The 16,631-nt window shown below is 35.4% G+C and overlaps 1 protein-coding gene across 2 annotated transcripts; it reads left to right on the plus strand.

The window, feature by feature from the left end:
* Positions 1-4,815: 4,815 nt before the first annotated feature.
* LOC137945778 (splicing factor U2AF-associated protein 2-like) lies at positions 4,816-16,121 on the plus strand. Of its 2 annotated transcripts, none has more exons than XM_068791797.1 (14): positions 4,816-5,134; positions 5,635-5,828; positions 10,445-10,554; positions 12,090-12,547; positions 12,642-12,830; positions 13,092-13,187; positions 13,344-13,382; positions 13,654-13,743; positions 13,826-13,928; positions 14,125-14,205; positions 14,316-14,392; positions 14,914-14,994; positions 15,081-15,172; positions 15,814-16,121. In XM_068791797.1, the coding sequence occupies exons 2-14, from the start codon at positions 5,755-5,757 to the stop codon at positions 15,938-15,940; spliced, it is 1,617 nt and encodes a 538-aa protein (XP_068647898.1). In that variant the 5' UTR covers positions 4,816-5,134; positions 5,635-5,754; the 3' UTR covers positions 15,941-16,121. The 2 variants fall into 2 exon arrangements, with proteins under 2 accessions (XP_068647898.1, XP_068647899.1); XM_068791798.1 differs by having other exon boundaries at positions 13,095-13,187.
* The last annotated feature ends 510 nt before the right edge of the window (positions 16,122-16,631 follow it).

The raw sequence follows: 16,631 nt of genomic DNA on the forward strand, positions 1-16,631 counted from the left end.
GGCAATTAAAATTTTATTATGCTATGTTTTTCTTAATCACTTCAAGTTGTCTCAAATAGATGTGAAAAGTACATTTTTAAAGGGGTACATACAAGAACCTGAAGCTTTTGCATACCTGAGCTAGCCAAACCATGTTTATAAATTACACAAAGCCCTATATGGTTTGAAGCAAGCTCATTGGGCACAATAAGAAATACTTGGTGAATTTTAGAAAAGAATGGATACATGTGAGCTAGTATGGATAAGACCTTGTTCACTAAGAGTCATGATGAAAACATGATCATTGTCCAAATCATTGCGGGCAATATCATATTCGAATCTACCAAGACCTCATTATGCTAAGAATTTGTTAAAGTAATGAAGAACAAATTTGAAATGAGTAATGGGTGAACTCAATTATAAATCAATCCAAGTATACAAAAAGATTGCTAAAGAGATTTGACATTTAAAATCTTAAGTCAATTAGCACACCCCATGTGTTTATCTCAAATTGGATGCATACAACTCAAGTAGACCCATAGATCAGAAGTTAAATAGAAGAACGATAGGGTCTCTACTCTACCTTTCAACTAGTAGGTCAAACATTATGTTTGTCGTATGCCTATCACACTTAGTGGTCCTGAAAAGAATTTTTTGATATCTACTAGGAACACCAAACTTAGGACTTTGGTACTCTAGTGCCTCTACGAAAGACATAATTGAGGACTCTGACTTGATTTTTCTAGACAAAAAATTGATCAAAAGAGTACTAATGGTAGCTATCAATTACTTGGAAACAAGTTTGTTTCTTTTTTCCTTTCAAAGAAATAATATTTCTATAGCCTTTTCTACCATGAAAGGAAATATATAGTAGTCAGAAGTTGTTGTGCACAATTTATGAGGATGAAACAACAATTAGAGGACTATGCTTTAGAGCAAAATGAAATACCTATTTATTGCGACAACAAGAATGCAATATGCCTAAGTACTCGTTTGATCACTCTCAATCAAGAGACATTGAGATTAAACATCATTTCATTCGGGAGTCGGTTCAAACCAATATTTCCAACCTCCCGACATTAATCAATCATACAGAAGATTTCCAACCAGGGACATAAAGCATTATCGATCATAGGAATGCTGTTGATTAATCATACGTGTTATGCACTACCAATAGGAATTCTGACTGATTGATCATTCCTTGTATATTGATCGATCAACTTAAATTATCAGACCTAATACAAGGATATTGATCGATCATTTAATTGGTCAATAAGTCACGTTCAGACAAAAATATAGCTATTACACATGATTGATCGATCAATACTATACACTGATTGACCAATGTAATGCAACGTTTTGCAAACGGGCAAAAAGTGGTTAGTTTGGCTTGGAAAACTAATAAATACCCCACAAAACATTCTTTTGAGAAAATAGATTTTTATTGGCATACCTACTGCATTCAATTTTTAAATACTTAAAATTCCTTCCTAAGTCCATTTTTGAGAAAGAAAAAACCTTCTTTGTAAAAATAACACAACCTTTCCCCATCCTACTCACTTTCATAGTCAAGCTCCTAAACCATCACCACTGTACATCAATGGTTGGAGGCATGGACATTTCAAGGAGAATGTTCTCTCTCCTCAATTGTAAAGGAAGTAAGTTTTTTCTAGTTTTGTAATTTTTTAAATTCTTTATAGGTTCATCTAGAACCTTGTCATCCTAGTGGTATTGATTTTCCAAGAACCCGCTTGGGAAAATTTCTACAATTACGCTCTAAGCTGAAAAAACACAAAAAGATTTTGGCTTTCTTTGGTACACCAACAAAACTCCCAAAGAGATAGCTACAAGATTCTGGCTCTAGTTATGCCTTTCGATCTATATTATCAGATTCTAGATGAACTTTTCACAATTTCAATAAAAAAAAGGGAAAAATTACACCCTTACTTGGAAAGACGCATCCCCTTGAGAGATTCAAGTTGCCTCCTCCTGTATAACACATTGTGAAATGATCAAGGAGCTTGTATTATGATGCAAGCAAAGATGATTCAAAGAGATAAAAGATTTTCAAGGGTAAGGCTCTCTCTTTCTTCCTCTCTATAGCACTTTTGGTGGGAATTTGTAAAATAAAGTTTTGTGGCTTAAGAATATGCCAATTAATGCTCATTCACTTATTTACTCATAGTTTGGTGGGTATTTATTGCTTCCCCAACACAAACAAACCGTTATTTTCCCATTGGCAAAAATCAGACCATTGATTGATAGATCATTAGTAAGTGACTGATTGATCAATCGATCATAAGGACTACTTTTCTGTCAGATAGTGACTGATTGATCAATCGATCATAACGACTACTTTTTTGTAAGATAGTGACTTATTGATTAGTGGACAGATCGATCAATATATTACCGTTGGTCCAAAAAAGTTAAATTGTTCGATTATTGCCAATGATTGATTGATCAATCAGGATTCCCATTGGTAGTGCATTACATGTATGATTGATCAATGTATTTTCATTTGATCGATCATGCTTGAAGTCCCTTACTGGCACGGTTCTTACAGATCAATCAATCTGGAGGGATGATGGATCATTCCATGTTAATTTTTCTCTCCTGGATATCTATGACAAATCAATTGATGAGGGATGATCTATCATGTAGTATATCGTGCAATGGCCGTGTTCTGGATGATCGATCATGCTTGATATTTTTGGCTTGCATAGTTCTGGATGATCGATCACAGTCAAATGAGAATTTATCTCTAAGTGCTTTAACATGTTTCTAAGTGATATGTATGATGGTTTTGAACATGTATATGCAAATTATATCCTAAAGCTTTTATCTCACAAGTACATAAAGGAATAAGAGTTGGAATACTCTCTTAAAAATATTGACTGAGTTTGAATGTATGTCTTTGATGCTTGAACTAGATTCTTCTCGTTGTCTTATTCCTTGTGGGTATTTCTCAAGAGATGTTCTTCAATTGTGCTTTAGGGCTTCATTTTGGCTTTGAAGCTTTAAACCTTGAGATGCTCCTGAAGGTTAAGTATTTGAAATACTAGATTTGTAAGTTATTAGCTCAATTAAGTTTTTCTATCATGAAAATCAATTTGGGAGTCAACTACCTCCCCCTTTTTTATGATGACAAAATCTAATTTGGAAAATAAAAGATTACACTTCCCTAAGGGTTGGAGTTGAGTTAATATGTAATTTTATCATAAGCTCCCCCTTAATCTGTGCATTGTTTATTTTAATCATTTTAAGTGAAATTTTATGAGTGCCTAGGTCTTTTTCATCCAAGTTCCCTATGTTTTCTTCTCCTCCTTTTTATCATACTCAAAAAGATAATGAATTTAAACACATAGTGTAGAGCAAAAAGTGGCTCAAAGGCTATATCATAACAGATGTTCTAGTACACAAAATTCCCTTAATTCTTCCAGATTTTAACGTGGAAAATCAAGATGTCTACCTTGGAATCGTCTACTATGAGGAACATCAAAACTTAAGATTTTATGGTAGAGATGAGATTGAATTGTTGTCCAAATTTAAAGAGTGTTTTGTGCTTGTGATGTCAATGGGATGTAACAGAATGAAAGGTTGAGTTCGAAAGTAGTTTTCACTTTTGATTCGAAGTAATAATGAGGGGATTACTTTTGAACACCCTAGAAGTTGTAACAACACAAATGGAAATCAAACGAATATGGTTGTCGCATTCTCCATACATATGACGAGATAGGTGAGGCTAGAAAACCTTTTATTTGAAAAATCATTGGAGAGTGGTGGATAAGTAGGAGCCCTTCCTTTTCATGCTTTCTTATGTGACGGAGAAAGAAAAAACATAAACAATTTAGAAAAAAAGAATAAAAAAAACTTCAAATGAAGCTGTTGAATATGAAAGAATCTTACATGATTCTCATAATAAGAAGTCTTACTGAGTTAGAATTATTATGGAAGGAGATCTCATAGAAGATTTTTTGTTATGTTAGTCTTTTATTTATATTCAGTTGTTTAATTATGTTAGGACTTTCTCTTTAAAATGTTAAATTTTGGGTGTAATTGGAACAAAAGTAGTTTAGTTATAATTGGACTCTATTACTTTCTTCTATTATAAATAGATGTACTCAAATTATATAAATTAATACAATTTTTTCTCTTTTTCATAAACTCAACATGCAACAAAGATAATTCAAAGAGCAAGAATTTGAAATTGTTTGAGCTGACTTCAATCAGAAAAGAGGATGCAACTAACCGAAAGAAACATGTATTAAGGTAAATGGATAAAATTGTCACCCCTATACCTATGCCAAATCTATGGGTATTTAATATTTTTGCCATTTTCGAGGGGTTTAGATTAAACTGGGTATCTAATATTATTTAATTAGATAACGGTTTTTATTAGTAATCATTTGCAAGAACATAAAAGATTTTCGACAAAGAACAATGGTATTCTATGAAATTATCAATAAACTTGTTTTTGTAAAAAATGATATCAATAACACTAAGTCTTAGTATCATCCTATCTTTAATATATACTTACTCACCATTGATCCAATACCAAATGCCATTTGGTACAAAACATGAGAATCAATTATCTCAGTTATCTGTGATCGGACGGTTGGGATAGGCGTTGATCATGATCGGATGACTGAGATAGTGTTTCGCATGTTTCTCACCAAATGACTTTTCGTATTTGGATAAGCCTTCTATATGCAATGGATTTGGATTTTGAGATATTATTTTTTCGTGTTAAAATCTCCTGATAATCCCTCTTGCAATACCCTATTTTAAGCCGGAATCAACCCAAGGCTAATGATTTCGTGTTCCGATTGCAAGAGATTTGGATATCGACGTCGGCAACTCAAATTAGCATTCATGGGCCTACGGTAGCTTCATCGAGGGCCATATCGCTTATACCATCAACCTGCGTTTCCGTGCCTCCCCTAGTTCACGCCTTCTCCCGAGTCCTGAGCCGAAGCTGTACCTATCTTCTTCCGCACTGTTCTCGTTTCACACGCTCATTACAATCGCTTTGCTCCGAATTCTTCTCTCCTTTTTCCGGGACCATTTTCGTCTGGAGGAAAGCCTGAAATTAAATAGTGAATCGTTAATGTACGAGTTTGTCTGGGACTCGTATGAATCCTACTTCCTTTACAAGGTAGCAGCGTTTGTGGGGTTTTACGATTCAATGTTGTGTTGGAATTACTGGGGCTTGATCATTTTGTGTTATTGAAGTCCTGGTTTGATTGCATGACCTTGTTCATAGTGAATCTCTGAGTCGTATGGGTTTGCTTCTGTGCATCTAGCTGGTCAAGTGTGTAGATTATTGTCGTTTTATTAACCTTAATAGCTTGTAACTCGTGTTTGTCTCTTGTAATTTGTAATGGTGAAGAACAAAGACTTTTATGTGGATTTCTGAGCTTTAGGAACTATGTAATTATTTACATCTTTTAGCTGATTAAAAAGTGGCCAAATTTCTAGTTTGAGTTTGGTATTTGCATTCTTAAGCTTCGGCTACTTCAAGAAAAGAAAGTTTCTCTCTATTTTTAAGGATTATTTTGAATCGTTTATTGAAGTTTCACTCAAAGTACCAAATGCTGTGATCAGCGGAAAAATAAGAAACTAAATGTTTGACTGTGTGCTCTTGATTTTTTACAGAACTTGAACTACATAAAGCTACAAGTAGTCCTTGAAGCATGTTCAAGTGGCAGATGAGAGACATTTGAAGGAAACATGAGACCCATTTAGCCCTCGCCTGGCTTTTTTGTCCAACCAAAAATGGCTCATGTCGCTTGTCTCAGCCTGGCACCTAGATGCAGTTCCGGGGGTAATGCAGTGCAGCTGTCTTTCAGGTATTCATCCTTACTGTATTACCTTATGCTTTTACTAGAGCTGTTATTTTTCTTCTGTCATACTTCATAGAAGAGATTGTCTAACAGAAGTAAGTATTCTTTTCTTGTGACTTTGTTTCATGTTTGCTTTCTTGTTGAGGGTTTTAGCATAACATATTTGGTTGGATTTTTGTCAGAAACAAATTTGCAACAACAGGGAACAGAAATGAAAGGAAAATTAAGTGAGCTATTTTGTCTATTGATTTGGTTATGATCGTGTTGAAGTTAATGTCTTGGTCATTTATTGTCTCCTCAAAATATTTGATAGGCCTTCAATAAGACTAAACTTTATTTGGACGTTTTAACAAGTGTCATGTTTGTTAAAGATGGGTGAACCCCCGTGTTGCCCGAAGGAGTGACTGGACCTTATTCATCTTTTCATGAGTCTAGTTTGATAGTTTTGTGTGTTAAGATTTTTTATTTTCTCTTTTGGGATTGAGTTTTCAGTATGAGAGTAGTTCACTGTTGTCTACAGCACATAGCTATGCACAAGAATTGCAAACTCAAGTTTGAGAAAATGCATGGTCAGATACTGAACTGTATCAAAATATTCAATTCGTTCTAGACTCGCTTTCTCTCTCTACTTTATAGTAATCTAAAGGTTGAGAATTGGCACTTTCAATAAATCTTTTTCCTAGTCTCATCTCTTGCAAACCTTTTTCTTAGAACTTGATTTTTTTTGCCACCATGACCGAGATCTAGTTTGAGTAGTTTCTAAAATTCCTTGAGCTATTAATTTGGTGCTATTTACCCTAGATTTACTGCTTCTCTCTAATGCATAACATCTTCTCCAGCATGTATTTTTTAATTGATTTTTGCCCCTTCCTCTTGCTCCTATGGAACCTCTTGTCTTGCTCAAAATCCATTTGGGCCAGATGTTACTTGACCTTCAATTGCAAACTAAATTAACTGTTTGATGTGATATACTGCTTCTTCCAATAGACAGTCCATTTGCAATTTCAGCCATTTCAAGTTTCTCCGGATATAATCTTGCAGTCAAATTGGTTCTAGACAGTTGGAATAATATTGAGAAAGATAGTGACACACATTTTTTAATCGAAGATCAAAGAATTAAAGTTTGCATTGGAGGAAAAAATGATGACATCATATACATCTGAGACATGCAGAGTCTGGTGACTATCTTAGACTATGACTCGTAAACTCTCTGTAAAGGTCTAATTGGTGGTGTTCTTTTTCTTTTTTGTTTCAAACAATTGACCAAATCAATAATTCGTCTTGTTCTATGTCAAATTTGGTTTATCTTGCCTTCCTGATCATTGCTGTGCTGGAGACTGAGTTATAGACACTAAAATTGAAGGGTTCTCTATTCCTCATCTGGCTCAGTTATTGTTCAAGCTTACCTACTTCAGGAGTCAATCAAGTCTCTCTTCACAATTATGACTTTCAATGTGCTGAAAATTTTCAATCAAGAACTATGTCTGCTCATTTAAACTTATCATCCTACAAGAAGATTTATTTTTGTAGAATATTTAATTTAGAAATATTTATTTGCTTGTGTTTAGGGAAAATATGTGAGTCCATAGATTTTTCTCGGGTTTCCCATAATCCGATCGCGAACCAAACCCATTCCCTATTGGTTCCGACTGGGTGCCTTAAATTTCAGTGAATTAGCAATCATGCCCAGCCAAGTAACAGAGGGCTTGGGTCCTCGATCCACGGCTATGCCGCTTATCCCATCATCGTGTGCTTTGGTGCTTCCCCTTCGGCTCGCCTCTCCCGAGTCCTGAGCCGACCCTGAAACCTCTAGAATCACTGCTCTCCGCAACCTTCTCTTCTGTCCCCGGGGACCTGTTTCGTCCCGAGCAAGGCTGAAAATTTAATAGAATTAGTGAATCTTTCTATTCAATTATATCTGGGACTCATCAAAGCGACAAATCATATAAGAAAATGTACGTTTCTCACTTCCTTCCAATTGAGTTCTCGTTTACCAGATATCAGCATTTGTGGGTTTTCTGTTTGCACTGTTGTTTTGGGATTAATGGGTTCGATTGGTGGTGTTTATTAGTCAAGTTATGGTTTGAATGCATGGACTTGTTTATCACGAATCTCTGAGTTCTGATTCTTTCTTTTTAGCTGGTGAAGTGTGTGCAGTTTATTATCATTTATAGACCATAATAGCTTTTTGTTGTCCAACTAACTTGAGTTTGTAAATTGTAATGGTGAGGAACAAAGAATATTTATGTGGATTTATGAGCTTTCGAAGATTGAATCTATGTTATAGTTTACATCTTTTAGCTGATAACAAAGTGTGCCAATTTCAAATTTAGCTTGGGTTTCTATTGTTGTGCTTCTTTAAGAATCAGGAAGAATCTTTCTCTATTTTAAAAATTAGTTTGCATCCCTTACTGAAGTTCCACTCAAGTTACCAAAGGCTGTGATCAGTGGAAAAATAAAAAAATAAAAAAATAAAATTTTGACTAAGCTCTTGACTGTTGAACAGAGTTTGAAATTCATAAGCTGCAAATAGTCTCTGAAGCATTGTCGAGTGGCAGATGAGAGACATTTGTAGAAACACAAGACTCCGTTTTCCCTCTCTTTTTTGTGCAACAAAAAATGGTTGTTGTTGGTTGTGTCCCTCTTCAACTCAGAGAAACCGTTGTTATGTTGGAATGATGCTTTTGTGATCAGTTTATGGATTTGGAGCATGATATTATCCAGTGTTGGTGAGTTGGTGTTTTTTAGGTATTTTTGTTTGTGTTTTCATAGCTATAGTGATAGACAAAATGCAGTTTGTTGTTGTTGAGTTTTACAACAACCCAAACAAAAGAAAGCCAAAAGAGCGAGTCTTAGAAGTGTTTCCTTTCCCGCTAGACATGTTTCAGATAGCATTTTATTTTTTCTTGTATGTGGTGTTGAAACAGTAGTGTAGTCAGACGTTGGTACTCTCCTTTTGGATGTTTTGGTTTCTATAATTGTGTATTGTTAACACAAATGAGAACTTATTGGCTTTAGTGTGTAGGGATGTCTGCTTCCTTTTGGATGATGGACAATGTTTGATGTTACACCATTTAGTGCTTCGGCATAACACAATATTACCTGTCTGCATGTGCCTGGGAGAGGCTGTAGAACCTTGAGGAGGATGGTTTTATCTTTGGACACTTATCTTTCTGTGTAGTTGTCTCATGTTTCAATCCCTATCAATTCTTTTTAGATCTTCAAAGGGGAAGTGCAGGGCCTATTAAAATTGATCTCATTCTTCCTGTTTCTTTCATAAATGTCAGCTACTTTGGGTGATCTCTTGCCCTTAGATATTCTTCAGCTAGATCCAAACAATTTGGTGTTACCACCACATGAGATAATACCTCTTAAATTGGTGACCTCTTGTGATGTCATTGTTACTCTTGTTGTGGGAGGTTGTTTGAGGTAGTCCGCAAACAAGGGATTATCAATTTGGACTTAACTAGAGACTTTCAAATTGAAGTATCATGTTGAATGATGGTGAATGGAAAAGAATCATAAGACAAATTACATTTGTCCCTGCCCTGTTCTCGTACTCGCCAACTCTGTCCTTGTATCTCCCACCCATCTTTGTTTTGGCCTATTGCCAACTCTGTGTTTAAAATAACCTTATAAAAATTATGTAAAAATTGAAAAAAATAACAAGATATAAAATAGACAAAATAGCAAAAATCATAAAATTGAAACAGAACCTACAGCAATTTTATGAAACTGTTAAAAAATTTGTTTCGCCAAATGCCCATGTTGAAGTAAAGAGTTTCTTTAAAGAATATTGATTTCTATTTCCAAAGTAGTAAAGGCTAGCTTTCTCATAAATCCCTGTGGTCAGGTTTCTATGGGTCTAGGAAATCCATCCTTGCCCTGAACCGATGCTGTGGTTTCCCCCCTCAGCCTGTCCCTGCCCCAAACCCATGCGGGGTTTCCTCCCTCGCCCTGTCCTCGCCCCACAGGGTGTGGGATTGACCCTCTACGCATCTAAATCTGGTTGAGTTCCCATTAAACCAACTGTGCCCATCAATATAAGGATTATGGCTGTAGTTTCCACTAGCTTAAGTTTCTTATATTTAATGGAAAATATAGTAGGAATGTTATGAAATTCGGAATATTTGTTTTTTTATTAAGATGAAATTTCGTTTAAAAAAAAAAAAAAAACTGAATCGGCTTGGGTCCTTGTAATATTTGAAATATCATGTTTAGAAACTATACTCAATGGTTGGCCTAGTTTGAGTGGGCCTGGTTGGCATAGGTGACACTTGCTGGCCCTTGGCATTCGCACCCTGCAGTCTTTGTCTCCAATTCTCCTTGCGTGGCTTATCCCTCTCTACTCATTTTCAGATAGAATCAGGTATTTTAAACTGTCTGAAAGGAAACGGTTTAGTAGTTTTAGTTTTAGTAATCGTGTTACGTGGCTTGTATTTTTCTTTCAGAATTTGAATAATTTGAGGTTCAACAGGTGTAGTTGTTATTTCGATTTGTAGCCATTTTCATGAGGTGAAGCAGAGGTGCCTCTGTATTGTTTATTCGGCATGGTACTTCAGAGGCAACTTGTAGTTTATGGAATTCTTTTAGTAATTGGCATTCATTTTTTGTTGTTTTAGGTCTGGGAATGGAATTGGTACAAACCCTGATGCTACTGCTGAAGCTGGATGGTATATGCTGGGGGAGAATCAGGAACATGTTGGCCCCTATGCCCTTTCAGAGTTGCAAGGTGGGTGGTGGGTTACACCATTCTTAATTTTTTATTCTTTTGTTATATATGAATCAAATTAGTTCTCTTTGCATTATAAGGATGATGAGGTGGATGTTGGACTGCTTCTTAAGTAGTTCCACTTCTGCCGATGTGGTGTCACCATTTCAAAGTTAAGCTGCTCTAGAATCAGCATGAAATTCATCTAATTTTCTTGAACACAATAAAAGTAGCACTGCTTGACTATATTCTTGTAACTCTTAAAGGTGGTTAAATTACTAAATATATCTGAGTTTTTCTCAAACAAGAAAAGCAAAAAAACTAAATTCTTAAAGTCAGTTATTATTTTTTTTGAAATGATGCTGATAAAGTCAGTTATTATTAACTTGATGATTCAATGCCTTTAAAAATATTTGGACTTTTGAAATTTAGATGCCTTTTTGTATTTGAGCATAATTCTCCTTTTGCATTCAAATTTTCATTTATTTAAAAATAGAAAGTCTATCCTATGGTGCCCTTAATGTAAAATGTTCAACTTCTTCATCATTGTATAGCCCTGTTGTGTCTTTTTTTTTTTTTTTTTTTGGTGGCGGGTGAATGTATCCACATTCAAAAAAAAAAAAGTTTTGTCTTCCTGCTTGATTGTTGACAGTTATTAGGAAAAACCAAAGTTGGCACAGGTATGCAGTGCTTGTGAACAATTACAGGTGGACCTATATCCTTGGGTTTTTCCTTGTTTACCTTGTTGAAGATTAACCTCCAAAATCTTATGATGATGACTTGCCGATCCTACTTCGTCAGACTTTATTGGCAGTGCTTTTAGTGCAGATTGTGTTTGCTTGAAGATTGTCATAAAAAAAAAAACAAAATTATGATTACTTGAATGCTCTTCCTGCATGTCTTTTATCATTTTTAGAAGCACAATAATTGTTATTGGTGCATACAAATCTTTGTTGTTGTTGATTGATTATTTAATTGTGTGTGTTGGTGGTTGTATTTGTAGCATGAACCAAGAAGCATCTTAGAAACCTTTCCTTGCTATTACTCTCTGAGGTACAATGTTATGGGCTAAGGCTGCTGAAAGTATTGAACTTTTTTGTTGTTGGAAATTTATATTGACCATTCATTTTAGAATTGTAATTACTGTTTCCATAAGTTATCTTATGCTTTTGTTTATGTGATTTATGTTTTCTTCTTTAGAAGGAGCATTTTAAAAGAATTCTCAGTATATGTAGACTCATCTCCATCATATGCATATTTGAGAAAAATGCCCTGGTTGCATAATAGGATGTAATCCTTTGTAAATGAACTGGATGATGGCGATATCTTTATATGTGAATGGCTTTCCTGAAATGAGACTTATGAGATATTTCGTGCCAGTCCCATATGCTGTCATGTATTTTTTCTTTTAAACTCTCTTTGCTTTTCTAGTTGGTGTTCCACTGAAAACAATCTCACCTTCTTGTAGTTGACAGTGATTTTGCATGTGTTTTCGTCAAATTTCAGAGTAGGTTACTCACAAGTCGGTGAACCTTTATTTATTTTCACCTTGACAGAGCATTTCATGAATGGTTACATATCTGGTGATACATTGGTGTGGTCTGAAGGGAGAACCAATTGGATGCCACTATCTTCAGTACCCGAATTATATACAGGAATGGCTATGGGACAGAACCTTGACCATTCTACATCTGGTGGAGTCCTTTCTGAACCACAGATAGAGAATAATCTTCAGGGTGAAAGATCAAATGAACCAATTTACCATGCATCAATCACTGACGATGATGACGAGTTCACAAAATGGCAGAAGGAGGTCAAAGCTGCTGAAATTGAAGCAAAGGCTCTGAAAAATGCTGGAAATAATGGATTTGATGATTCTAATGGGACGGTAAAGGAAACGGAGGTGGATGCTGATGAGCGGCCTCTGACGCCACCAGATGGCGAGGAAGAGTTCATTGATGATGATGGTACTACTTACAAGTGGGATCGTGGTCTTAGAGCATGGGTTCCTCAAGTGGGTTTTTAGCTTCGTATCTCTTTAATCTGGTAGAATTAAACCTTGTCTCTAATCAATAGGTAGCAATTTGATGAAGTTCTTTCTATTCTAGGATGATTCAGCTTCTAAGGATGAAAATTTTGAAATAGAAGACATGGTGTACCATCAAGAGGATGAGGTCTTTCCAACATTAAAAGCTGCTGAAGCATCAATTGGCAAAGAAACAGATGCTACTGATGAGGTGGTGGTGGGAAAACCTGATCAAAAGCGAAAAGAGCCTGAGAAGCAGATTGAGAAAAAGGTTTTCTAAAATGACTATAGCTTCAACCCCAACTACTATATCACTTTTTCAAATTATGGTCTCTCTTTCTACTAGATATCTTGTTGGCTGCCCACTAACAGCTTGCCGTATATCTTTGTATTTCTTTTGATTTTCATACATTTTGGGATGTGCCGATCACTATCTTTTGCAAATGATGCGGTTCTCTGAATCTGTGCTGAATAGTGTACAATTCTAAGTAGATGACAGCCAGTGATGCTGACATGTTTGAGATGATCTTAGCAGGAAGCTAATAAACCTCCAGATAGTTGGTTCGACCTCAAAGTCAATACACATGTATATGTCACTGGGTTGCCAGATGATGTCACTACAGAGGAAGTAAGGAACAGCCTCATTTAAATATGTATTTGTTATCTGCATAAGATAGGAGTTGAGGATCTGTGGGGCAATTTTATTGGAGAAAGAACTTGCTTGCTTTACTTGATAGTTTTCTATTTATCTCTTGCTACTGATGGAATTGGAAATTCCTCGCAGGTGGTAGAAGTATTTTCCAAGTGTGGCATCATAAAGGAGGTAAAAATAATTATTTTGTATCATTTTTGGCTCTAAATTTTTGTAGGTTTGTGTTATTCCTTTTTTTGGTGTAAAAAGTGCAAATATTTGAACATTTTTTTCTTGGTAATGTCACTTTTGTTAAGAGTTCAGATTTACAATAAGTCGTATAGTTTCAAATCTATTTTGTGAATCTTTCACCAGACAGTTAATTAATTAACCGATGTCCGTTATTGTTTGTTTTATTCTATCGTAGTGTCTTCTCTGACCAGCTTTACTTCATATTCTTTAGGACCCTGAAACCAAAAAGCCACGTGTGAAGATTTATGTTGATAAAGAAACTGGTAGAGTAAAAGGAGATGCACTTGTTACGTACTTGAAGGTAATTCTTTAGATTGTACATGGTTTCATATTAACAATCTTGTTGGGAAAAACTCATAGTGATGATATTTTTGGCACATCAGGAGCCTTCAGTCAGTTTGGCTGTCCAGATTCTAGATGGGGCCCCATTGCGTCCTGGTGGCAAGATTCCTATGACTGTCAGCATAGCCAGGTTTGAGCAAAAAGGTATCTATTTTACTCGTACTGATTTAAAAGAAAAGAATCCTGTACCTCATCTCATATGCTCTTGCAGAATTTTTGTTCTTGCATGGTGCACCACTCACTAAAGATGAAAGTTGATGCTGCATCATGCACAATTGGTTTTGCTTTTATCTCATGTGGAGGATCGGGAAATTTGTTTATTTATATTTGTTTGTTGCAGGAGATAAATTCATAACCAGGCAGCAGGATAAGAAGAAGAAGAAGAAGCTGAAGAGGGTTGAGGACAAGATACTAGGCTGGGGTAAAAAGCTTTTTACAAGAACATGATACTGCCTTTGGAGAAGAGAGCTTCTGTCTCCGTTTCCCCTTATCATCTTTATTTTATGACACTAATCCTTTCATTATGTGTAGGTGGACATGATGATGCAAAAGTGTCAATTCCTGCTACTGTTATTCTTCATAATTTGTTCACCCCTGCTGAAATGAGAGTAAGTAATTCCTAATCCTTTAAAATGTACCTCTTGAAAAACTTAAAAAGCTTGCTTATCATCTCAAAGGTTGGGCAAACTTTGAGCATATAGTTGAATCACTTTTTTTTTTTTTTTTTTAAAAAGATGTATTAATAAAACAGAAGAAAATTACAAAGATTGAGGGAGCATTTCCCTTACAACCAGAGATTGTAGGGTAGCTCCCTCCCTAGCATATAGTTGAATCACTTGTTTGTATAAATATGAACCACACTTGCATGAGTCAGCTGCATCCAACTTTGGTATTTAAGGATTTGTTCGTTTGCTTTATTTGCATTTTCTGATCCTTGTTATCGTCTAAATGTTAAGGTTGATTTCAGACTCTGTATAGCTTCAAAAAAAAAAAAAAAATTGTACACTTTCTTTCTTTTAATGATCTCAGGATGCCAATAGAACCACTTTTCTTCAGTCTTTTGTTTTGTTTGCATATGAAAATTATGTGCAACCTCTCTTTGAATTCACTGACTTGAAATGCTCTGAAGGCTGATGAAAATCTACACCCAGAGCTAGAGGCAGATGTTCGGGAAGAGTGTTTCAAGCTTGGCCTAGTGGATTCAATCAAGGTATTCATGGCTGTAATTTCATCCACAAATACATTTTGGTGACTTTTAGGATTTTGGTAAGCCATACTTAATCCATCAATGTACAGGTTTGTGAGAATCATCCGCATGGTGTTGTGTTGGTGAAGTTCAAGGATAGGAGGGATGCCCTCAAGTGCATTGAACTGATGAATGGAAGATGGTAACCTCTTCTTTTTTTTCCATGCCTGTTACTAAAAGAGATAAATAGGCTGTTTCTCATAGTTTTGTAATATGATCTCAAGTTGGAGCACATCCTAGCGATGTCATCATGGTTAACTATATAGTGTCAAACTGTTAGTTCTACATAATCAGAAAAAAAAAAATGGGACTTGATGAAAGTGGTGCAGTTAGGCAGTTCGAAACTGAAATGCTTTCCCATTGCATACATTGTTCATTTTTAGTCCAGAGCTCCACTTTCCTGTGAGAAGGAAAAAAAAAAAAGTGTTTTAATCCGGGAGCTGCTCTTTGTATCTAATAGAAAATGCCAAAATCCCAAATCCATTAGTTTGCCAAACAGCAGATGCGTTTGGATTTCTTGTTTCTGTTTTGCTTTATAATTCAAAATTCATGATGAGCGAACTAGAATTCTGGGCTGACTTGGGATCCATTTCTTGACATCTTAGTTTGCCAAACAGCAGATAGCCTTGCATTTCTTATTTCTTTTGTGTTTTATAATTGATAATTGAAAATTCATGTCAAGCTAACTAGAATTCTGGGCTGACATTGGAACCATTTTTTGACATTTTTGGATACATTACCATTATTAAACTGCTAACCTGGTTATTTTATTGGCTTCTGAAGGTTTGGAGGCAGGCAGTTGCATGCTAGTGAAGATGACGGTTCTATCAATCATGCCCAAGTTCGTGATCTGAGTGAGGATGCTGCTAGATTGGAGCAGTTTGGTAAAGAGCTTGAAGGTGATGACTGATCGAAATTCGTTTTGCTGACTTCAATCAGAGATATGGTTTTATATGGCTTTTCCTTTGTAAATCTCAAGTTACTTATGTTATTAAATCATCTCCTGTATCAAAAAAATTTGTATCTAAGTTGTGGATGTGGATAGTGTAGAATGGCCTTTTGCTTTATTGGGTGGATGCCTTGCGACCAAATTACTCATTTCTCTACAAAAAAACTGACTGGTGGACTATAAACTTTTTTTTTTTTCTTTTGTTTTCCTAAATGAAAATAACAGGTAATGTTATACTTATGCTCGTTTTTGGTTTAGATACTATCTTCTTTCTTTCTTTCATATTTCTTACTACTTTCTTTGTTTTTTTTTTCTTCTTCATTTTTGTCTTGTTTGTTTGTTTGTTTGTTTGTTGGTTTCTATCTGAGAATTTTTTCTTTATTTCCTGGGTTTCTGCAAAGTTCCTTTGATATGGTACCTTTTACTCTTTTTAGAATAGAATGGGTCTATTTTGGCTCTTTCTTTCCCTTTGGATTGACGGGAAAGGCATTAGGTTGATCACAAGCAAATCGTTCACAAAATTCTCTTAATTCTTCCAGATTTTTACGTGGAAAATCAAGATGTCTACCTTGGAATTGTCTAATGTGAGGAATATCAAAACTTAGTGATGATATCTAATTGTTGGCCAAATTTAAAGAGTGTTTTGTGCTTG

The sequence above is a fragment of the Aristolochia californica genome, unplaced genomic scaffold (genome assembly GCF_029961685.1).
Source record: "Aristolochia californica isolate CCGP_79_NKW_82.1479 unplaced genomic scaffold, dmAriCali1.0.hap1 SCAF_12, whole genome shotgun sequence".
NCBI lineage: Eukaryota > Viridiplantae > Streptophyta > Magnoliopsida > Piperales > Aristolochiaceae > Aristolochia > Aristolochia californica.

Excerpts from the sequence above, each read along its gene's own strand:
- LOC137945778 (XM_068791797.1), top strand. The coding sequence starts at position 5,755 with ATGGCTCATGTCGCTTGTCTCAGCCTGGCACCTAGATGCAGTTCCGGG. Across the intron at positions 12,831-13,091 it reads AGAAGCAGATTGAGAAAAAG|CAGGAAGCTAATAAACCTCC; the intron begins GTTTTCTAAAAT and ends AGATGATCTTAG. Across the intron at positions 13,383-13,653 it reads AGTGTGGCATCATAAAGGAG|GACCCTGAAACCAAAAAGCC; the intron begins GTAAAAATAATT and ends CATATTCTTTAG.